Here is a 23785-nt window from a genome sequence, read left to right on the forward strand (position 1 = left end):
ACGTGATGTCCTTTCATGAGCACCATTCTTATTCTTTAAAGCAGACATATGAACAAAGACTTTCACAGAGTTTTCTTAAGGTCTTTTAGATTATATAAAGAAATGACCAGGTCTTTCTTTCTTTCTTTCTTTCTTTCTTTCTTTCTTTCTTTCTTTCTTTCTTTCTTTCTTTCTTTCTTTCTTAGAAAATAATTTTCTAAATAATCACATCACATCATAAATTTCTCAACAATGTAATTTTGACCAATTGTGCCACTTCCAGTCGTGCGACTTACTTTCTCAATCTAAAAAACAAAAAAACAAAAAAACAACAACAACAACAAAAAAAAACAAAAAAAACCCTCCTTGTTGGTTTGAGGTAGCGTCCGGTTTCCATAACACAAACAGTACAGAATTAGTTAATGACACTAATGGTTAGTTATGTCTTCAGATTATATAAGAATACAATATTGTGTTCCTGTACCAACTAGGGTAGCTACCAATGCCGTAGATGTGCATACATATTTTGTCATTACAAGTCCACATTATTAATATTTACCCAATTATACAAAGTAATAAAGCTGTTAAATATAGCACAATGTTTTATGGTAGTCACATAATCTTATAAAATCAGCCGGTCTAAGTTTTAACGTACGTCATATTATATGTCATATAATATAGATACTGTCTTGTATAATGCTGTTTTAAGTAACTCTCCTAACGTTTACAGACTCATATTCTATATCTGGACCCGGCACAGCTGGCACTCATCTGTACATTTTGTTAATAGATCCTCTGGGCCCACTGTCATAATATGCTTGAATGTGAGACAGTAAAAATTGATAGTGCAAGACGTGAGTTCTAGGATCCTGTCCACACCTTTCAGATACCCTTTCAAATCCCATCATGCTGTCTCCTGCTCACCATTGACGTAGCAGACTATACATGCTACATTTAGCAACAGAATTCATCTGAAATGAAATGAGAGTTAGATTGATTTCCGTCAGAGGTCTATACAAAGGGAGAGAACAAAAACAAGAACGGTTGAGTTGAAGATTAATATATATTTTTTCGGCAATGCGGCTGTCTGCGCTCATGTTTTGTTCTATTTAGCCTGTCCATATCATTCTGTTTCTCTTCCATCTGTCAACACTGTCTCATGACTCATGCAATCACCTGCCTGGTCCTCCTCAGAGTATCTGACTGGGCGATAGGAGACATGGGGTGTACGCAAGCCATAAAGTGGTCAGATGAATGTATAAATAAGCAGCCAAAGTGAATATATGAAAAATAATGCAGAAACTAATCATATTCATTATTCTGTGTAATGGACTTGACTTGTTAGGCCTAATATGTAATTTTTCATGCCATGCTGACAAAGATTGGATAAATATATTAGGTAAATGCAGAATAGAATAGAACAGTGTTTCCCAACCAATGTGCCACAGTGCCGTCTGGCAAGAGCAGGGGTGCCACGTAAAAAAGTCGGACCAGGCCCCACGGTTTTGCATGCATGTGATTCCCACATTAGTTGCAAAGTTTAATGAACATAGAGTGAAGGTGTATAAGTTGCACTTGTTTCTAAGTTAAGTCCAAGCGCAAAATGAGACAAAAGAGAATTAATTAATTACTTGTTCACTGTTTTCTGTGTACACACTCAAAGCGAGCACAGAAAGTGCAAACACAAAAATCAGTTCTCTTTTGTTTCTTCTTGTGCTTGAATGGACACATACACAGTTTTCTCAAAATACCTGTTTCTGCAAGTATTCTCGTAAACACAGTTGGTTATATCTCAACTAAAGTGAACATAAACAGAATGAAATCAGGTGTATCATTATATTAGATCCATGCATTCGATCTTAAAGGGAAAGCAGCCTATATATATGCTGCTGTCTATGAAGCAGAAGCGTTAACAATTAATTAAGGTTTAATTAATGCAGTGAACACTATGCAGTTTTATTTTTCATTATTACCTTTATGTATCCAAATACTACTGATAGACCTTCTGATGCATTTATTTATGCTTGTAATATGTGTTTGACCTTTTTTTTAATGACTGTTCAGTTGTCATTTATAATGTTTGAACTGTAATACTTTGGCTGGTAGTTTTCACTGTGGCATCAAAGAAGTTCTTAAAGTGTTCCTTAAGATAGTTCTGAACCATCAACTTGATCCTCATGTACCAGGCCAGAGTGGGTAGAATGTGGGGCCTTTAGAGCAGTAGTGTTTGAAGTTTTTGAAAAAAAAAAAAATAAAAAAAATTAAAGGGTAAGGGAAAGACTGGAATAGAATCCAAAAATTTCCGTCTAAAAATTCACTTTATTCAGTAGCTAATATAAATTACAGGACCATGAAAAAAATTGAGATTAAGATTTTAATGCTTTTTAAAGAAATCTTATACTCATATCTCATACTCATTAAGGCTGCATGGCTGCATTTATTTGATCAAAAATACATTAAAAACAGTAATATTGTGGAATATTATTATAATTTAAAATAAGTAGAATAATAAAATATACCTTCTACTTCTGTTCTAATATACCTAAACATATAGTTTATTGAGTGAGTGTAATTATTACCTGCGCCTGATACAGCATTCCTTCTTCAGATCAATCTTATATTCACAATAAAACAGTAGTCTTAATGTCCGCTAAGGAAAGCGTTATCTTTGTCGTAATAGTAATATCCTTTCATCTGTTAAGGTAATGACAGCACTGCTCAGTGTATTCATTTTTTTTTTATAATTCATTTTTCAAAATAAGGAAATAAGGAAGGTCTTTACCTCTGACTCGTAAAAACAGCCTCTTGTTGAACAATGTAACTAAATTCACTATCACAAACACATGCGCTGTTTCTGAATACTAAACACTAGTATTTAATACTACTATTATTTATATAAAATATTATTATTAAATAATAATATTTAAAACAACAACAACAACAACATACATCATACAAGTTGCTAGGCAATTTACACATATGGGGTGAGCGGGGCACAACCTAACTCGGGGTTGATTGTAACACACCTGGTTTAAATATTTCCACACATGCTAGCATAACCACATTTACGGTATTTACTAGTTGCCATAGCAAAACTATGCAGAGAAAAAAGAACGCCAAAATTCAAAAGCCTTTTGAAGATATCGCTGAATATTTCTGGCTGAAGTAAACTTTTCATTTCAGTTTTTAGTATTCATTTAAAATTAGACAAATCTGCTATTATTTTAATCTCCAATTTGTTATTTATCAGTTTAGATAGTTTATTAATTCTTGGCAAACCAGCAGAAGACACAAACCTGTTTTAAACTCCAGTGGCGCAGATTTGGAGCATTGTAACACTGTGTTACAATATGCCCCGCTGTTATTAAACGATGCTATTCTATGACATTAGCGATTCAATTTACACTATTTACTTCTAAAGATTTTGATAAGAAACCACAAGAAACAGGTAAATAAAGGCTGACAATCAATGTTTAATGTTCAGAAGTTATTATTTCAAGAAATGTAAAGCGTTTTGGCTCGTTTATGTGTGTCGTGTTCTGTGAGAGCTGTGTGTGGAGGGAGGGGAGTGTTTTTCTGAATGTCTAAATGTGTTTCATCTATTTGTCCACATTGTTTTGAACTACTGTACAGCTGTGTGTTGCGATCAGGGCCGTTCAAAGCATTGTTGCGATGTGTTCATTGTCAAACTCCAAAATTAGATTATTTTTTATTTTTTAAAAAAACGTCATTACTTCATTTGAAAAAGTTAACACATGTATTTTACTGACAAAATATTTTAGTTTGTTGTGTATATTTTTCATTCGATCAGATAACATTTTAAGCTGTCATATGGTCATGTTACAACGTACCCCTCTGATGTTACAATGTACCCCACCCCACCTGAGGTAAATAATGAAAAATGTATACACTGTAAATATGAAACAAAGTGATATATTTGTACTAGACAAGTGCGAAAATAATGTGGATAAATATTGTACTCTGAACCCCAAGTGGATTTACATAAACCGCAAAATTCAAAAAGTGTTAGGTTGTGCCCCGCTCTCCCCTACACATAATGAGATTTTGAAGTCTAAGCAAGCACATTCTTGCCTAAAAACCTATTAAAACTCCAGTCAAAACCTATTAAAAGCCAAGTTTAGTGGGTACCGATCGAGTCATAAAATGTGATTATGAAAATATCGATATCGATCGGAGCATCCCTAACTTTTATGATACAGATAATGGTGAGTAAATGGTGACCAAATTTTCTCATTTGAAATGTTAAATATCCCTTAGGCATAATAACTGCTCCTTTTCATTTGTTACAGTATAATATTAAATCAGACAGAAACAGATTCAAATATTACAAAACAACAAAGTTCAGCAGTCCAGTTTTTTTGTTGACTCGCTGTGAGCGGTCATTTGTATTCGAACGGCCACCTAGCAGTGTTTTTAGCTAACCTCCATGTGGTACCTAACTCTCAATCTAAGTTCGTGTGATAAAGGAGGCCGGGGTCACTCTGACATTACAGCCTCATTAACTGAATGCACACTCTCTTTATAGGTCTTCCCGCCACCAAAAGCAAATCAAACGGCACATCTGCAATGAGCTAACTGCAACACCTAGAATGAATCAGCCACGTAATTTATCCCCTGCTGAAGCAATTTAGACTTGCCAGTTATAGTTGCATTGTGCCTTTTCTCTTCCCAGTGTTATCAGCCAGCAAATTCTTTTCCGTGCGTTTTCTCTATGCATGCAAATGCGTTCAATCATTTTTCAATGAGATAGCAATCACAACAGTGATAGTCAGAGAATCGTAAACACCTGAAGCTAACAACTTTGTAACAACATGGACTAATGATGACAAATTTTCCAAATCAATTTATCTGTGAATTTACAAGACCTGTCTGGAGCTTATTTAATTTTGACCTTCACTTAAGGCATAATTTCATGTCCACTTTATCTAGCTAAGACCCACTCAATTAGACAGGGAAAGCATTTCTAACCAATATGACAAACCACAGTTTTTGATGTGATGTGCCTTTTATAGGTGGGTTTATATGAGACAAATCTAATCTAAGTGTGGAAAAATCTAATAAATGGCATGGCACTATGAACAGTTGTTCAAAAATATAGTAAAATACTGTGAGTAAAAGACGTTAAATATAAAATATAAAATCAGTATTATTTTAATTATTATTCTTATTTAATTATATCCTTCAGAAATTATTATGATATGCTAATTTGATATTTAAGAAACATTTATAACTGTATTATTAGAAATGTTGAAAACTTAATACTGCTCTTGCTTTGTTTTGTTTTTAATACTTTAGTATAGAAGCCAAGTCTCACTGTTAGCTAGTTGTTTATTAGCATGCTTATTAATAACATGTTGGCTGTAGGGCTGCAACTAACGACTATTTTAATAGTCGACTAGTCACCGACTATTGAAACGATTAGTCGACTAATCGGATAATTATTCAATTTTTCTCAAATTTAGCATGAGATTGCTTTAATTATGTGGAAAATTATAGTAAACACAAGAAAGAAGGGGGTACTTCAATGAAAAATGCATATTTTGCTGCTGATAGGCCAATTCATACTAAAAGTAAATAAAAATGCCCTGTCTAAAACCAATTAGGCACAGTGCTCGGTCAGTACAGACATAAATGCATAAATTAAGAAACTCTATAATTTTTTAATGGACAGGCACATTTGTTTTATAAGAAAAAATAAATTAAAATCAAGTAAACATTTTCTTCCTGTAAACCATCAGCAGCAATAAAACAGTAAACAAAAATGTATATCCAAAACAAAACGTATTGGCTTCCATGTTATTTAAATCTTACCGAGGCCAGCCAAACTCCGTTTCATTCAACTGTCCGACGTGCTTTCTCTTTAAATGTTCGTGCATCACAGAGGTGCTGCCGTGATGCGCAAGGACTGCTTTACAAACCATGCAGGTAATATTTTAATTCGCCGTAGCAGGCTAAAATGCTCCCAAACTTTACGCCTGTTTCATACATACTCAGTCTGCAGTGCGTCTACAGTCCGTGTGCGTTACGTATGCGGTGCAGAAGAAGCACAGACTCGTTTTGCTTTCACACAGAACGCGTTTGCAGTCCGTACATTGTGAACGTTCTAATCCGTTAACATGGGTGTGGAAAAAAAAACGTACTGCAGACGGAGTATGTGTGAAACGGGCGTGTTTTGGTACGCGCAGCTGCTGCGTTGGACGCCGCCATTTCTGTATGTTATCGCTCAGCATAGAAGCTGCGTATGTGCGACTTTCGGCAGAAAGATGCCTCACTCGGTTGTCTGGCGACAACATCGACAATGAAATTCATTGTCGACTATTTCTATTATCGATTTTTGTCGACAACGTCGACGAATCGTTGCAGCCCTAGTTGGCTGTTTATTAGTACTTCTAATAATAGTAATAGTAGTAATATACACCCCTAATCCAACCCAATACCTAAACTTAAAAACGTCCTTACTAACTATTAATAAGCAGCTAATTAGGAATTTAATGAGGCAAAAGTCATAGTTAATGGTTTGTTATTAGCAAGAATTAAACCTTAAAATAAAGTGTGACCATTTATTTATTTATTTAAGGATGTATTAATACATTTTAAAAGAGCAGCATTTATTTAAAATATAAATCTTTTGTGAAAATACAAATGGTGATGTCTGTTGACTAATTGAATGATTTTAACCTCAAACTGACCTCAAACTTTGCAACGGTTGTGTATATTAATTATATGTATATACTACTATATACTATAAATACTTTGTATACTATAGTCAGAGCTGGGTAGATTACTTACAAATTGTAACCCTTTGCTAATTCCAAATTACATGACAAAATTGTAGTCAGTAACATAATCCATTACATTACACATTTTAGATAATATAATCTGACTACTTTTAGATTACTTTTAGATTACTTTTTAGATTACTACCGATCTCGTTTATCACATTGATTTAAATAGGACAATATTGTACCATATTGACATAAAAAATACAAACGAGTAAGAAAATATATTCCATTTGTCGTATTAGCAACATCAAGTGCAACATAAAACATTACATTATGGGATTTGTGAAGGAACTGCAGGGGGTTGTGAGTTTAATAAAAAGCTAATAATTAAAAATAAAAATGATCATCATTATTTATTTGAAATATTGATTTTAAAATCTCAGGGGTACTTTAAGTAAATATATTAGGTGAAAGAGGATCAGATGACAACAAAGTTTGTGAATATGTGCATTTTAATGTATTTGAAAGACAAAAACCTTTGGAAGACATATAAATACATGGTTAAACCTGCAAAGGTTATAATAACCTACAAATATAATTCAAATAAATATTAATGTGTTCATCAGTAGTTCTTTCAATGTTGTGACACTTTTTAAACCTGAAATTATTTTTATAAATCCAATGGTCAAATGCTGTGTAGTCACCTGACTAATGACTTTGTGTAAATATACACAAAACTGGTAGATTTTCTGAGTGTATTTAAGAGGAAGGCTATTTTAGAAATTAGGGACAATTAATAGATTATAAATAATTTATTGCTATAGTGTGTAATCATGTAATCCATAAAAAGTAACTGTAGTCTGATTATGAGTATTTTAGAATGTAATTTTAGCTAATTACTAGTACTTTATTTTTGGAATCTGATTACGTAATCCAGATTACATGTAATCAGTTACTTCCCAGCTTTGACTATATAGTATATATACTATTTGTAGTTGGTCAAATATAGAGTTTTCAGAAGTCGTTATTTAGCATATAGAGCAGTCATTGCTGGAAAATATTTGACCACAAGAATTTGACTATTAAGATAGCCAGTCGGTTTGTAACTGGTGATTACAGTCAGTGCTTGCCATTTTTTGTGGAATGTGGATCAAATGTTAGTCAATGTATGCTGTCCATGATTGTGTCATCTGAGAAAACAGCAGGGAGTGATATCTGCTTTAGTGTGGGGGTAGAGACACTGGTCAGCAGATGCAAAGGATGCTCTCTTGGCAACCACATTCTCTTTCAAGAAGCTTGGTCATGCCACACACCCCCCGCTATCCAAGCCCTTTATGATCTTGTGCCCCATCTGAGTGGGATATAAAGAGCTAGGGGAATAATTGACCATTCTGAATGAACGAATTTATGGGCTGTAAACGCTCATGGTTGAACGCATTTACAGGCGAACCCGCCTGACTATCTGTTGTGCAGAGACCAGAGAGCTCAGCTGTGGCAAAAGTTCTTGAGTAATTCCAAACCATGCCATTTGTGGTTTTTATAGTGCAATCGTCTAAATATCCTTCTCAGTAACTAAAGATCCCATGAGAGAAATGAAAATATGCATGTGTGGCACAAAGTTGGCTAATTTCATTATAAAGCTTTTTAAATAATGCTAGGAATTTTAGTCTGTTGCAATTAGAGAAATTGCATTCAAAAACCATACAGCTTTACAACTAATCTGGATATATGCAAATACTCTGGTATGTTGAAAAATGTTACACAATTTTAAAAAAATAAGTGGATTTAGAGGCAGTCATTTAAAACTAAAGGACCTTCTGTCCCTTGAAAAGGTCTTTTAATCATTTACACAGTGCATTGAATCATGTCACAGCTAAAATGTTCTGCATAATAGTCTCTAAGTCTCTAATAAGCACCGTTATACATAACAAATGGGTCACATTGTCAGAATAAGGATTTTACAGAATGCTTTGCAACCAAGTAGAGAGCTCTCTTGAAATAAAACAACCCTTTCAGAGCTTTATTAAAGGTTCATACCACACAAATTGGCTTACCTATGTAATGTCAGAGAAATCTTTGCAAATGCTTTGTTGACAGGTAGCAAATGATTTTTAGTATCTGACAGTGTGTAGAATTGCATGTGGTATAAATTCAGTTGATTCAAAAGAAAATCGTTTTTTTTTTTTCACTAGTTCCGATTGAGGAACTTTGTGATGTTGTTTGATGTGAATAGGCGGATGGAAACAAAGCTCAAGGAAACCATTACTTGAAACAGATTTTCCGAGTTTAATTGCAGCCATTTTCAGGGTCATTGTGACTGATCGACTTTAAGTGTTCGCTTCAACGAGTGTCAAAGGGGATATGATCACACATTCAGGGAATTAAGACATTAGATAAGTGAGGGGTCTAAATGAGGATAAATGGCCAATAAAATCTGTGTCCTTGGCCATCTGGTAAGTCATCAATTCTCCCTTAGATTGCCACTATGGTGGGTGCAGAAGCCGTGTGACATATCCAGAACTTGTCGCAGGCTTTGTTGAAACATTTCTCTAAGCCTCATTTGGAGCAAGCAGGGTGGAGAAACGGCATTTTAAAGTGTGGTTTTGGACAAGGACACAACAATTTTAGTGCAAGTTTGCTTGTAACCTTTACAATGAAGGTAATCCCAAAATGCTAAAAAGTTTATTTTAAAGGGGTCCTAGTATGCTCTTTTACAGAGTCTTTATTTTGTTTTGGGGTGCACTAGAACATGCTCTCATGCTTGGTGGTTCGAAAAACCCTTTTTATATTATTACAATAGCTTTCTCCCCAGGCTGGCACAAATGGCTCGATTGGTTCTGGGTTTAATGAAGGAATAAAAACGGGGGAAAAAAAGAAATGTGTTGTGATTGGTTAACAGTCCCACAGCTTAGACGCCGTTTCAGTCCTGCCACGCCCCTTTCAAAAGCAGCAAGTTCCGTGTACAACTGTTAGCGCAAGCGAGATTAAAGTGATTCTTACTTTTTAAATATGGATATTTTTCTTACAAAAACACATCGGATCGCTAAAGGAGGCTTTTACTGACCCTCCCGGAGCCATGCAAGGCACTTTTTTATTATGGATCGACTTGTTTTGGACTGATGGAGAGAAACACTTGTCTATGCCGTTCTAAAGCTTGGGAGTGGCAGGATTATTTTTATTATAACTCTGATTGCATTCGTCTGAAGAAGGAAGTCATATATACCTGGATGCATGGAGGGTGAGTAAATAATACGCTACTATATTGTTGGCCCTACCATCAGCATGTGAGGTCGCTGATACATTATATTATCAATATTGTGCTAATTTATTTTATTATTTACATGCCCTAAACCAGCTCCAGCATAAGGCTAGTGAAGTTATGTACACTGTATAATGAACAAATCTCTTACCACACACTGCACTTATACGGCGTGGCTCCAACACGGCAACCAATGATCGTCACTCTAGTCAATGCTTGTGTTTACATCAGCCGTAGCTCCGCATGTGTTTTGACCCTCTATACCACACACATCAATGGCGTGGTTTCAGCACGGCTACTGGAGCAGTTCGCAGACACTTTAGTCAATGCTTGCGTTTATACCAGCCACCCTGCGGCTCACTGAAGCATCCCAGAAGCGACTGTCCATGCTGCATCCGTAAAGTTAGGCGAATCCCCCACCCAGTCCCTCCCCACCCGCCAATGATTTAAGTTCCTGTAGGCGGGATTTATTGAATGATATTCTAATAGACCGCATTGTGACATCATAGCATCCTATAAACAACCGTTGTAGTCCAAAGGAGCTGTTCGTTGAAGTTCTTGAAAAAGGATTTTTTTAAAAACTAAATATCTCCCTTTGGAGTGGACTTTGAGATTTGTAACTTTGTAGATGTTTTTTTTATGCCCAAACATACACACCACACACTGGCTAAAATTCAAAAAGTGAAAAAGCATAATAGGACCCTTTTAAGTTTGTTTAAAAAAAATCCAAGATGGCAGAGAAATTCAGAAGGATATACAGAGTGGCAGGTGCTACACTCAGACACAACATTTGGCAGATTTTCTGACATGTTTCCCCTTTAGTATCAGTAGTTGTTTTTTGGGACTCAAGAGAAAGTTGATTTTTATTTTATTTATTTACAGTTACAGTATGCTTTAATAATGCATGAGAAACAAGTTGTTTTTGCTGATGTGCTTTTAAAAATGTAAACTCTCTTCACATGTAAAATAAATTGACAAGAGCACTTTGGTGCATTCACATACAAGTTGTGGGTTTTCTGTCAGGTCCAGTTTAGTCTGCATTTCCTTTATTAACAGCTATTGCAAAGCCTGCATTACATTCATAAAACAGATTCACAAAACAATCCACTCTGAAATGTGCTGCACAAAGGGACACTTAGGGGACACAGAGGGTTGAGTAGTTATAACTGTCATGATCTGGGCTGTGGGTCTCCCCTCAGCCTCCTGAGGTCGCTGTTCCTACACTGCACTTCCTGATTGCATTCACCTGTCTTTGTCATTAGCACTGATTTCACTCACATCTGTTCACAATCATCTGGTCTTTAAGAACTCTCACCTTTCACTCCTGTTTCATGGCTGCATTGTCTTCTGTCTTAAGTCTTGTTTTGTTTCTGTGTCTCTGGATCCCTGGCTTTTTGATCGTGTTCTTGATTTTGTTTATTTAGTGTTTCAGTTTGTTTAGTTGTGCCGTGTTGGCCTTTTTGTTTGTTTAGTTGTTTTCTTATCATTAAAATCCCCTTTACCTGCATTTGGACCCAGACATCCTCTCTCCAATCGTGACAGAATGCAGCCATCCACAGTGGGTCCAGCGGGTGAGAGGTCTTTCGAGGCGGCGTCAGCCGCTCGCTTCGAGACCATCTACGCCTGTTTGGCGGCGATGGACGCCCTTAGTGCTGAGGCGGCGCGGACGCGCCCCTACTTTATGGCGAGGGCAGAGGCGTTTTTTCGAGGGAGAGCGTCCGCTCGCTCTGTTCCTGACACGAAGGCGACTGCGCTCTCTGTTCCGGACGCGGAGGCAACCGCGCTCTCTGTTCCTGACGCGGCGGTGACCGCACTCTCTGTTCCGGACACGGCGGTGACCGCTCTCTCTGTTCCTGACACGGCGGTGACCGCTCTCTCTGTTCCTGACGCGGCGGTGACCGCTCTCTCTGTTCCTGACGCGGCGGTGACCGCGCTCTCTGTTCCTGACGCGGCGGTGACCGCTCTCTCTGTTCCGGACGCGGCAGTGACCGCTCTCTCTGTTCCTGACGCGGCGGACGCGGCGGTGACCGCGCTCTCTGTTCCGGACGTGGCGGTGACCGCTCTCTCTGTTCCGGACGCGGCGGTGACCGCTCTCTCTGTTCCTGACGCGGCGGACGCGGCGGTGACCGCTCTCTCTGTTCCTGACGCGGCGGTGACCGCTCTCTCTGTTCCTGACGCGGCGGTGACCGCGCTCTCTGTTCCTGACGCGACGGTGACTGCTCTCTCTGTTCTGGATGCGGCGGACGCGGCGGTGACCGCGCTCTCTGTTCCGGACGCGGCGGTGACCGCTCTCTCTGTTCCGGACGCGGCGGTGACCGCTCTCTCTGTTCCGGACGCGGCGGACGCGGCGGTGACCGCGCTCTCTGTTCCTGACGCGGCGGTGACCGCGCTCTCTGTTCCGGACGCGGCGGTGACCGCTCTCTCTGTTCCGGACGCGGCGGTGACCGTTCTCTCTGTTCCGGACGCGGCGGTGACCGTTCTCTCTGTTCCTGACGCGGCGGTGACCGCTTTCTCTGTGCCGGACGCGGCGGTGACTGCTGGCGTTCCTCTGGCGGCTATGCCAGCTCACGTTCCTCTGGCGGCTATGCCAGCTCACGTTCCTCTGGCGGCTATGCCGGCTCGTGTTCCTCTGGCAGCGGTGCCCGCTGACGTTCCTCTGGCAGCTATGCCAGCTCACGTTCCTCTGGCGACTGACGTTCCTCTGGCAGCTATGCCAGCTCACGTTCCTCTGGCCGCTGGCGTTCCTCTGGCGGCGAGGCCGGCTTTTGCGTTCCTCTGGCGGCGAAGCCAACTCACGTTCCTCCGCTGCACGGGCCTGGCCCGCCATCCCTCCCCCTGATTCACCTTCCACCGTTCCTCCTCCCTCCAGATGGCTTGTTTTGTTTTTTTTCGTTGGAAACGTCTGGAAGCCGTTCCCTAGAGGGGGGGTAATGTCATGATCTGGGCTGTGGGTCTCCCCTCAGCCTCCTGAGGTCGCTGTTCCTACACTGCACTTCCTGATTGCATTCACCTGTCTTTGTCATTAGCACTGATTTCACTCACATCTGTTCACAATCATCTGGTCTTTAAGAACTCTCACCTTTCACTCCTGTTTCATGGCTGCATTGTCTTCTGTCTTAAGTCTTGTTTTGTTTCTGTGTCTCTGGATCCCTGGCTTTTTGATCGTGTTCTTGATTTTGTTTATTTAGTGTTTCAGTTTGTTTAGTTGTGCCGTGTTGGCCTTTTTGTTTGTTTAGTTGTTTTCTTATCATTAAAATCCCCTTTACCTGCATTTGGACCCAGACATCCTCTCTCCAATCATGACAATAACGGAATACGGATTGTAATGTAGAATTTAGACACTGGTTTTGTTAGTAGACAGCTAGATTTTATAAGCAATAAGAAAAAAATGATTCATAGTGTTCCTGTATCTTGGGTCATGGGTTTGTTCCTTTTGATTTGGATAAAATTGTCTACAAAACACATTGATGTAAATGTTTATTTTGGTCAGTGAAACCATAAAACAGCAATTAAATTTATCAAATGTCGGTCTACCCTACTTCTAAAGAATATGCAGAGTAGCAGGTGCTATACACAGCCAAACAGTACAATGTTTGGCAGATTCAGTATGTTTTCATAGTACATCAAAGTCTTCTGTCTCCAAAAATTAAGGAAATCATTTGTTAAATGACAATTTTAAACCTTGTTCTAAAGGTTAATATATACACTCTCCCTGAATGAAATTGGTAATGAAGTTGGTGAGCAACATGTCCTATCAGAAAAAAAGCAGTTCTTCCTGAAATCAATTTATTGTTCAACCTTGAAGAAAAGCCATCACAGCATCACATCTCACTGAGACCTAAGTTTCCCTCTGGCATTTAACCAACATTATCTGAGGGTTTTAACAAATGATTCACCGCCTTAGCAATTGTGGTTGATAAGCACTAAGTGGAAAGAAAGCTCAGGAATGTTCTCTAAAATCTGGCACATTCACCAATGTTAGGTCATGAAATATTAACATGCTCTAATGCGGCATATTTTAAAACTTGATATTGTTAGATAGAGAGCTCTACTTTTGAATGAACTACAGTGAACTGAAATGTTTTGACAAACTGCCAGAAAAGCAGAAAAAAGATTCTGGTTTCTTCATTATGTAACACATTTAAATTTTTTAATCATTTATTTAAATGTTAATATTGATGCTATATATGGAGCTTGTTAATATACGTATACTATTTGAATGTTTTAATTCCTAAATTGGTTGGAACCAAATACCAGATACCAAAAATTGCAATCAAAAGTTTTTTATATAAACCGGTAAAATGTAAAAGTTTTGCTATATGTTTTCATTTAACATGATGTAAAATGCTTGTGCTCACAAAAAAAGTGCCAAATAAAATTGAAACTTCCATTATCAAAATGTGATTACATTTTAATCATACACTATATTGACAAAAGCATTGGGACACCCCCTTCTAATGAACAGGTTTGACTACTCTAGTCCTTTCCATGAGTACAAATCGTAAAGTTTAAGCAGATAATTTTTTAAGCTTCTAATTTCATAGCAACAGTTTAGACATGACCCTTTTCTATTTTAACATGACACTGCCTCTGTGTATAAGGAAAGGTTCAATTTGAAATTATTGATTCAGTCATTGTGGAAGAACTTGACTGGTCTGCATAAAGCCAAGTCCTAATCCAAGCTGAACACCTCTGGTGTGACTTTAAATGCAGACCTTGAGCCAAAAACTCATCACCAAACATCAATGACTTGTACATGCGCTATATGGACAAAAGTATTGGGACACCCCCTTCTTTAGAACAGAAAAAGGCACTTCCAAAACTGTGGTAACAAAGATGAAAAACATAATTCATGTATTTAAAAAAATTATTTCCATCTCTGTCGCAACAGTTTTGGAAGTGTCTAAAATGACTGTACCCATATGTACAAGTCATTGGTGTTTGGTGGTGAGTTCAGCTCAAGGTCTGCATTTAAAGTCACACCAGAGGTGTTCAGCTGGGATTAGGATTTGGCTTTATGCAGACCAGTCAAGTTCTTTCACACTGACTGAATCAATAATTTCAATTTGAACCTTGCCTTATGCACAGAGGCATTGTCGTGTTAGAATAGAAAAGGGTCCAGTCCAAACTGTTGCTATAAAATTAGAAGCACACAATTCCCTAGATTATCATTATTTGCTTAAACATTAAGATTTGTACTCATGGAAATTACTAAAGTAGTAAAACCTGTATATTAGAAGGGAGTGTCCCAATAAATTTGGCAATATAGTGTATATTTTACATGTTTTTGGCACTTGTTTGAAAGTGTTGACCAGGAATCTTGAAAACTGACCTGGACAAGATGTTTTGTGATATATTTTTATGCATCATAACACATTGAGACATGACATATTGACAAAATGCTATTAAAAAAAAAAAAAAAACAATAAAAGATGAGATGGTAATTTGGAACATTATTTATTGTCACAAACAAATTAGTCCAATAAGTATTTTAGTGTTTTTAGGGGGGCGCCAACCTGAAATCTCGCCTAGGACGCCAACAAAGTCTGGGCCAGCCTTTCATTCAGGGGAAGTCTGCCTACTGCTACTTACAGTTGTCTTAGCACATTAAACTGGCATAGCATAAGGTATTTTAACACTGAACTGAAAATACATACTTCCCGAATGAAACATAACAAAGAACTCCATTAAATCTGAGCTATGAAAGAGCAACCTTTGGGCAATAAAATTTTCCTCTGAGATCTGCCTTTCTTAATAATGGAAGCACCAAGTTCTGTACCAAGGAAGCACACTCACACACCGGGCAAAAGAACAGAAAACGTGCATATTTGTAAGCCGCCTGGGGCTTCAACCAGCAATCCTCTGATAAACAACCTGGTCCCACCGGTGCTTTTAACACTCCGGTGAATACGAGACGAATGAGTGGTTGGAACACAGTTGGAATGGTTTGAAAGCCATTCTAGCAGAATAAACGAATACAAGAGTACATGAAATACCACAAGAAAAGTGTGGGAACTAACTGTGAACACAATAATCATGTTAAAGTTCCTGAAGAATGGCTTCTAACATTCACTTTCATGTGAATAACAGTGATAAAATTATTAGCATTACAGAGCTACATGGTAAGCTTAAGAGATAAGCTATGTAAATGTACTTTGACATATGATTATTAAATTAAAACTTTGTGACTTTATCTGGTTTTGCCCAACATCACAGTTTTACAATTGCTAAACTCCAACTCCAAGACTTTAAAAACTAGCTGAGTTTATATTTATTATATTTGCCAGTCTCGTATAGATAAGGTTTTTTCAGCTATGAGCACTTTCATTTCCCATGGGATGTTTTTTTTTTTTTTTTTTACGTTTCCATTAATGGTTATGCTGTGTGGCGAAGACTGTAATATTATGCGCATCATTTCCTATCAAGCTACCTGCATAATTTTAATTACATAAAATGCTTGTGTGTTAACTAATTTAGTAATTATACTTTATTACTAAAGTATTATTAGGGTGAATGTTTAATTTGATTCATTGATACTTATACTATTTCTAAATTACTGTGCATTTCCATGGCATATAGGCTATTTTTTGCAATTTAATATAGACCTTCAAAGCACAAAGCACATTTTTCACAGACTTGATAGATGTGATGGCTTTTTGTCCATCTTACTGAGCTAAGAAGCCAATCAAATTACACTCTTCGCTGAAATTATAACCATTGACATCCATTTCTGTACAAACTAGTTTGCCACAGCTATGATAATGTGTCTTTTTGAAAACACATTTCATCAGTCACCTCAACAGTCTTGAACCTTAAGCAATACAGTTTAATTAGAACCATCACTGAAGATGGCAAAACCTGACTTCAGCATTAACATGGACGACAATCAGTCTATAAACAACTACTATATATTGAAATGTCAAATGGCCATCTAATCAACTGCAGCTGCATTTGAAAACTATTTGGGGATATAAAACTAGGAGGATATCTATGATTGCAACAAGTTTCTTTACAAATTTTGTGCATCAAATGAGATCAAAAGGTATGTTTATAACTTATAACGTAATTTTAAGTACACTATCAATTAAAGCTGGGATTGTTATGTGTATTGTTATGAAGCATGGTTCTGTGATCAGCAGTAAATCTCCATTCAAAAAAAAAAAAAAAACACTCGCCTGATGTTATAAAGAGTTAAAAACATGTTTTTAAATGTGGTATTTTCTTATGCTTTCAGATGTAGCAGCATTTCTACACAGAGCCGTAGTTCACTGAGAAGCGATTTCTTTCGATATCATAATCGTGCGATTAAATTATCTGAGATAATGAATGCGATATAGCATAGCTTTTCAGTGAACTATGGCTCTGTGTACTAAATGCTGCTCCATCTGAAAGCACCTGCTGGAAATTTACTACTGATTATACAACCAGCTTTACTGAAAAAAATGCGCATGACAATCGCCTTCAATAAATCGTGCAGCCCTATTTAACAAGCAACCAGATTTGTATTTTAATATACATATTGTTTACTGAAATCAATTTAAATCAAAGTCTCGTTTTTATTTATTATACTACCTAATATATACAGTGGGGAAATTAAGTTGATACACTGCCGATTTTTCATGTTTTCCCACTTACAAAGAATGGAGAGATCTGTAATTTTCATCGTAGGTACACCTCAACTGCGAGAGACATAATCTAAAAAAAAAAAAAAAAAAAAAATCCAGAAAATCACCATCTATGATTTTTAAATAATTAATTTCCATTTTATTGTGTGAAGTAGGTATTTGATCACCTACCAAACAGACCTCACAGACCTGTTAGTTTGTCCTATCCTCCACTCATTACCTGTATTAATTGCACCTGTTTGAACTCGTTACCTGTATAAAAGACACCTGTCCATACACCCAATCAATCAGACTCCAACCTCTCAACTATGGTCAAGACCAAAGACCTGTCTAAGGACACAAGGGACAAAATTGTAGACCTGCACAAGGCTGGGATGGGCAACAGGACAATAGGCAAACAGGTTGGTGAGAAGGCAACAACTGTTGGTGCAATTATTAGAAAATGGAAGAAATTTAAGATGACTGTCAATCTCCCTCGGACTGGGGCTCCATGCAAGATCTCGCCTCATAAAGTATCAATGATTCTGAGAAAGGTGAGGGATCAGCCTAGAACTACGTGGGAGGACCTGGTCAATGACCTGAAGAGAGCTAGGACCACAGTCTCAACGGTTACCATTAGTAACACACTACACCATCATGGATTAAAATCCTGCAGTGCGCGAGGTCCCCCTGCTCAAGCCAGCACATGTCCAGGCCTGTCTGAAGTTTGCCAAAGACCATCTGGATGATCCAGAGGAGGCATGGGAGAAGGTCATATGATCAGATGAGACCAAAATAGAACTTTTTTGTATAAATTCCACTCGCTGTGTTTGGAGGAAGAAGAAGGATGAATACAATCCTAAGAACACCATCTCAACCATGAAGCAAAGGGGTGGAAACATCATGCTTTGGGGGTGCTTTTCTACAAAGGGGGGTTCTAATTTGATGGGGCTGTGTATCGTGAGATTTTGGGCAACAACCTCCTTCCCTCAGTAAGAGCATTGAAGATGGGTCATGGCTGGATCTTCCAGCATGACAATGACCTCAAACACAAAGCCAGGGCAACTAAGGAGTGGCTCCGTAAGAAGCATTTCAAGGTCCTGAAGTGGCCTAGCCAGTCCCCAGACCTGAACCCAATAGAAAATCTATGGAGGGAGCTGAAACTCCGTGTTGCCCAGCGACATCCCCAAAACCTGAAAGATCTGGAGAAGACCTGTATGGAGGAGTGAGCCAAAATCCCCGCTGCGGTGTGTGCAAACCTGGTCAAGAAACTACAGGAAACGTCTGACCTCTGTAATTGTAAACAAAGGTTTCTGTACCAAATATTAAGTTATATTTTTCTATTGTCAAATACTTATTTCATGCAATAAAATAGAAATTAATTATTTAAAACTCATACAATGTGATTTTCTGGATTTCTTGTTATATTATGTCTCTCACAGTTAAGGTGTACCTATGATAAAAATTACAGATCTTTCCATTCTTTGTAAGTGGGAAAACTTGAAAAATCGGCAGTGTATCAAATACTTACTTGCCCCACTGTATTATATATTATATTCGTTTTTATTTATAGCATTAGTAGTGGACATCTTCTTTTGGATTTGTAGTCAATAAATTCTCAGTAAAAACCACAAGTGCACCTTAGTTTAACCACCATCACTTACAGATAATCATTTCAAGTTCATTTCAAATAGCTGTAACTTAAAGCAGTGAGCCATTTATTTTGAAATTAGTAATATTCCACCAGTTTGATCTATTCAGGCTGATTTTCTGACCTGTTGCAAGCAAGAGATTCAGTAATCAGCTTTGACAGAGTAATCAGCCAATCACAGTGATGAAGAGAACATGATTGGCGGGTATTATCACATTGACAAGGTAATGAGCTAATCATAGTGTGATGGAGACATTGCCTTTTCTAAAGAAAAAAATGAGGTCAAGGGAAGCCACAAATCACGGCCTCCCCTCAAAACTTCATCTGCTAGTGTTCCTACGGTGTTACTTTAAAACAGTAGTGCTTTAGACATAGTTTCACAATTTTTTTCAACTTCTCAGAGAAAATGTACCTGTCATACTTGACTTCTTAAGTATATTTGTGCAAAATAATACTTTTATTGTTTCTTGCATGTTTTGTGACACATTCAAAGTGAAATGTCACTAATTCGGATTGCTGGTCTTAACTGGTTTAGGAAGGTCCCTTAGTCTGACCAAGCTAGTGTTTAGCTCGACAGCTGGTTTAGCTTGACCGACTGAAGAGTTCCCAAAACCCTTTTAAAATCAGTCCAGACTAACCAGGTTTGGAGAACAATATGCCAGCAGAAAAATTAGTTTGAAAAGTGTATATTAAGGGAGTAATTTAATATACATGACCAGAAATGTCTATAAAATTGCCCCAAATCATCTAATAAATGCTGTTCTGTTAAATTATGAACAATGTGGTATCTTTGCATATGCAAATGTTTGTAAAAATCATTCTTCTCTTTCAGATTGCACTTCAAAGGGAAAGTCATGTGACCGTAGGCTTGCTGGATATTATCCTGAGTTCGCCTGGAGTTTAACATCAGCGGAGGACCCATGGGCGAAAGACCAGACGATGGCAAAGACAAAAGCAAGTTCCCAGGGGTGGGAGGAAGGTAAAGAGCTTCTGTTTTACAGTGTTTTCTCAATTGAACAATGTGCTTCACATGGTAACATTCAAATTAATTGGTTTTATTTAAGTCAAGAACATTAAAACATTAAAAACGGATGAATTAGCCTGGCTATATTTGGTCACAGCTTGTTAGAAATAGCTCCATATGGTACTGACTTCACAATTTTCTTTTAATAGTGTAGTAAAGCCACTTCAAATGAGTGCTACCAACTTTATCCAGAGCTATTTTTTAAAGTATTTTTAATTCCTAAACACATGTGATAAATAAATAAAGAAAAAAACATAATTAAACCTCTTCATCAAAAGGAAAATAAAAAGGTTTCCAATCACAACTTTTGCTGCCCTCTACTTTACGAGCATTACAACATTTAAATTGAACTGGGCTTTGAGGTACGATGTGCATGTGGTTGTGTAAAACACCAAACAGAATGTAGAACTGTACCATGTGAATAATCATTCGATCTTTTCTTAGAGAGGTATAGCTAGAGAGAGCTGAAATGAGGCAGAATGGAAATTATATGTCAGAGACACTATGAAAGAGAAATTGAAGGGGGAGAGAAGTGGGGGGCAAGAGTTTAGAAGGCCTCATTTGACAGTCAGGTTGTGGAGAAGGTTGGGAAATTACGAACTCTTCAGGCGCATCTCATGCACTTGAAAGACAAATGCAGCAGTTCCACATGCTGTTCAATCACTCACTGCATGGCTCCATGTGTTCTCTTGTTCTTTTCACTTGTACAACAGCACGGTAGGAATCTGACATATTACAAAATGATCATAATCATGCTTTGCAAAACGAAAACAGAAACTGCAATATAGATCGACTAAAGGGAAGCCTCTCTTTGTAAACAAAACACTTGGACATTACTCTGCAATTTACAGGCTTCAAAAAGAAAGGAACAAACCAAACAGCCAGACAAGTACTTGTGAGATGAGCCATAACTGAGTATGTAGAAATATATAGGTATGGCATATTCATAACCTTTTTCTCTGCAGGGTGGTGAATAGACCTGATTATTTGTTTACAAGTGTTTCTTCAACTACAAGTTTTTAGGGCCCAACCACTGATGGTGTGGTTTCTTCTTCTTCTCCAAAATGAAGGGCCTAACATGTTAAAAACTCATGAAACTTTGCACACGACAAAAATTTACATCTGATATGGGTTTCAGAAGTGGGTGTGGCAAAATGGCTTGATAGCGCCACCTATAAAATTTCAACAAAGTGCCCCTCGAGCTATGTTTCACATACATGTATGAAATTCGTTAGACACATGTAACACACCAATACCTACAAAAAAGTCTTCTGGTACGAAGTTTGAAACCTAACAGGAAGTCTGTTATTTTGAATTTTCTTTGCAAGTTTTGTGCCGTTTTTGCCATTTTCAGACATGGTATTTAAACAAACTCCTTCTAGAGATTAAAACAGATTAATACCACATTTGGTCAGTGTAATCTAAAACCCCTTGTGACGTTAAATTGCGAAGATCTTGAGTTTTCGTTGAAGAGCGTGTCCGTGGCAGCCTTCGATGTTTCGCCATGAAACAGGAAATTGTTATAATTTAGGCATACAATGTCCGATCTGCCCAAAACTTCACATGAATGATAAGAGTCCTATCCTAAAAACAAGCCCAAGACCATATTTAGTTATAGCCATAGCGTCTCCTGCTGGCACCAGGAAGTGACATGTTTTACGTTCTAACTATCTCCTAGTTTCAGTGACATCAACAATTATATTTGGCACCATCTTCTGACGAAACGTGGGAATTCATCCGGCGCGGCTCTCACAGTGCTTTATGGGTTATCTCTAGCTGTTGAGTGTACATCGGTTCTATTGTGGGATTGAATGAGTGCACTCGAGAACATCCACTATGGTTTTGAACACCAATAAAAATGGCTGTCCTCTCAAATAGTGCCCTATATAAGGGTATAGGGGGTGATTTCGGGTCCAGCCCTAGTCTAAAGGCCTTTGCAATGTTACATTTAGAAGATCTTGAAATTTCGTTAAAGGGTGTGTCTGTAGTGGCCTGACAAAGTTCGATATTTCACCATGTAAAAGGAATTTGTTGTTACTTCCATACATTGTCCCATCTGCACCAATCTTCATATGTTTGATCAAAGTCCTGGCTTGAAGACATCTATATTCAGTTCTAGGCATAGCGCCACCAGCTGGCAGCAGGGAGTTTGGCGCATATAAATGAAATATATATTTTTCATTATTCTCCATTGGTGCTTGAGAATCCACTGTTGAACATTGTTGACAACTAGTGTGTTTCAGGGAAGTTCATCTAAAAGTCAGAAAAACTAAAAAATCAGATTTTTCATCATGAGGAATAACTTTACCTGACAAGAGGTTATTTATTTATGCTACTATGTTCTTCGAAAAGACGAAGGACTATAAAGATATTTTGAGATACACAACCTTCCAATACCAGCAGGAAAAGCTTTGATGCACTTGGTTGGAAAGGAAATGAAAACATACAGGCCAAATCATTCCTGCCCTCTTTCACCGCTTACCAAGCAATGGACTTCCAGTGAATGATTGTGCTCACCTCCTCTCCATATGTCTTCAGGCATATGGGTTTATATGTGAAGGGAAATAGAGGATGAAAAGTTGGATGAATGCAGAGCGTGAAATGCCATGGCTATTTACCTTTCTATTGCCTGGTGCACTTACATTCTTTGGAGACTTGATGTAAGTGCATGGCTGTCACCAGGGAAGGCTGAGCTCTGTGGGAAGGGGGTGGGTTTTTGGGAGGTTAGTGTAATGAGGCGAACTAAGGTAAGGTCACTGTAGCAGGGAGGAACTCAGGTGTGTTTGAAGGTTGAGAGCACTGAATTTATTTGTTTGGTTTTGTTATGGCTTGATAAAGTTTTTGATAGGGTTCCATATGTACAGCGTGAGATACACAATTTTTGCTAAATCAAGATGGTTTTATATCTTTTTTTTTTTCTGTACTGGATGTTCCCTTTTTCTGTATTAGATGTTCCAAAACAAGGAAATCTTGTCATAAATCATGGGATTTGAATTTCTGAGCTTTTAGAGGAGAGCCTGAAATGGAAATATATTTACTGTTTTTATTGTTAGTAATATTTTCTTTCTTTCTTTCTTTCTTTCTTTCTTTCTTTCTTTCTTTCTTTCTTTCTTTCTTTCTTTCTTTCTTTCTTTCTTTCTTTCATTTTGTAAGGGTGTTCAGACCCTACCACTGTTGGTGTTTTTTTTTTTCTGTACCCGTCATATTACGATAATGCTACCGCTATATGTCTGATCTTTGTCATCAGTTCATGTTGTAGTGCAGTTCATATAGAATGTGGAGAAGCGATGTGCGTGTAATTCACGTGCATATGTTTAGCGCCATTTTATCGCATCGTAATTCTAGTTAACGCATATAGATGTTACTGAGGTGAATGTTTATGTTTACTATATACAGACAGATTCTGATATATCGTATTTATTTCAGCCTAAACCACATTTTACTACCTCTGTTATCCTAATGACTGTCTACACTTAAGTCTACACTTAATCTATGTACACTGTATGATGAATAAATCTCTTACCC

At 37.8% G+C, this 23785-nt stretch overlaps 1 protein-coding gene across 1 annotated transcript in view; it reads left to right on the forward strand.

Moving 5' to 3' along the window:
- Positions 1-23785, forward strand: part of LOC141295380 (ALK tyrosine kinase receptor-like) — a 406769-nt gene that overhangs the window by 181049 nt on the left and 201935 nt on the right. The window contains exon 3 of the mRNA XM_073826587.1: positions 20069-20215. Within this exon, the coding sequence (XP_073682688.1) occupies positions 20069-20215 (147 nt within the window). The remainder of the gene's footprint in view (positions 1-20068; positions 20216-23785) is intronic.

The sequence above is a fragment of the Garra rufa genome, chromosome 21, assembly GCF_049309525.1.
Source record: "Garra rufa chromosome 21, GarRuf1.0, whole genome shotgun sequence".
Taxonomy (NCBI): Eukaryota; Metazoa; Chordata; class Actinopteri; order Cypriniformes; family Cyprinidae; genus Garra; species Garra rufa.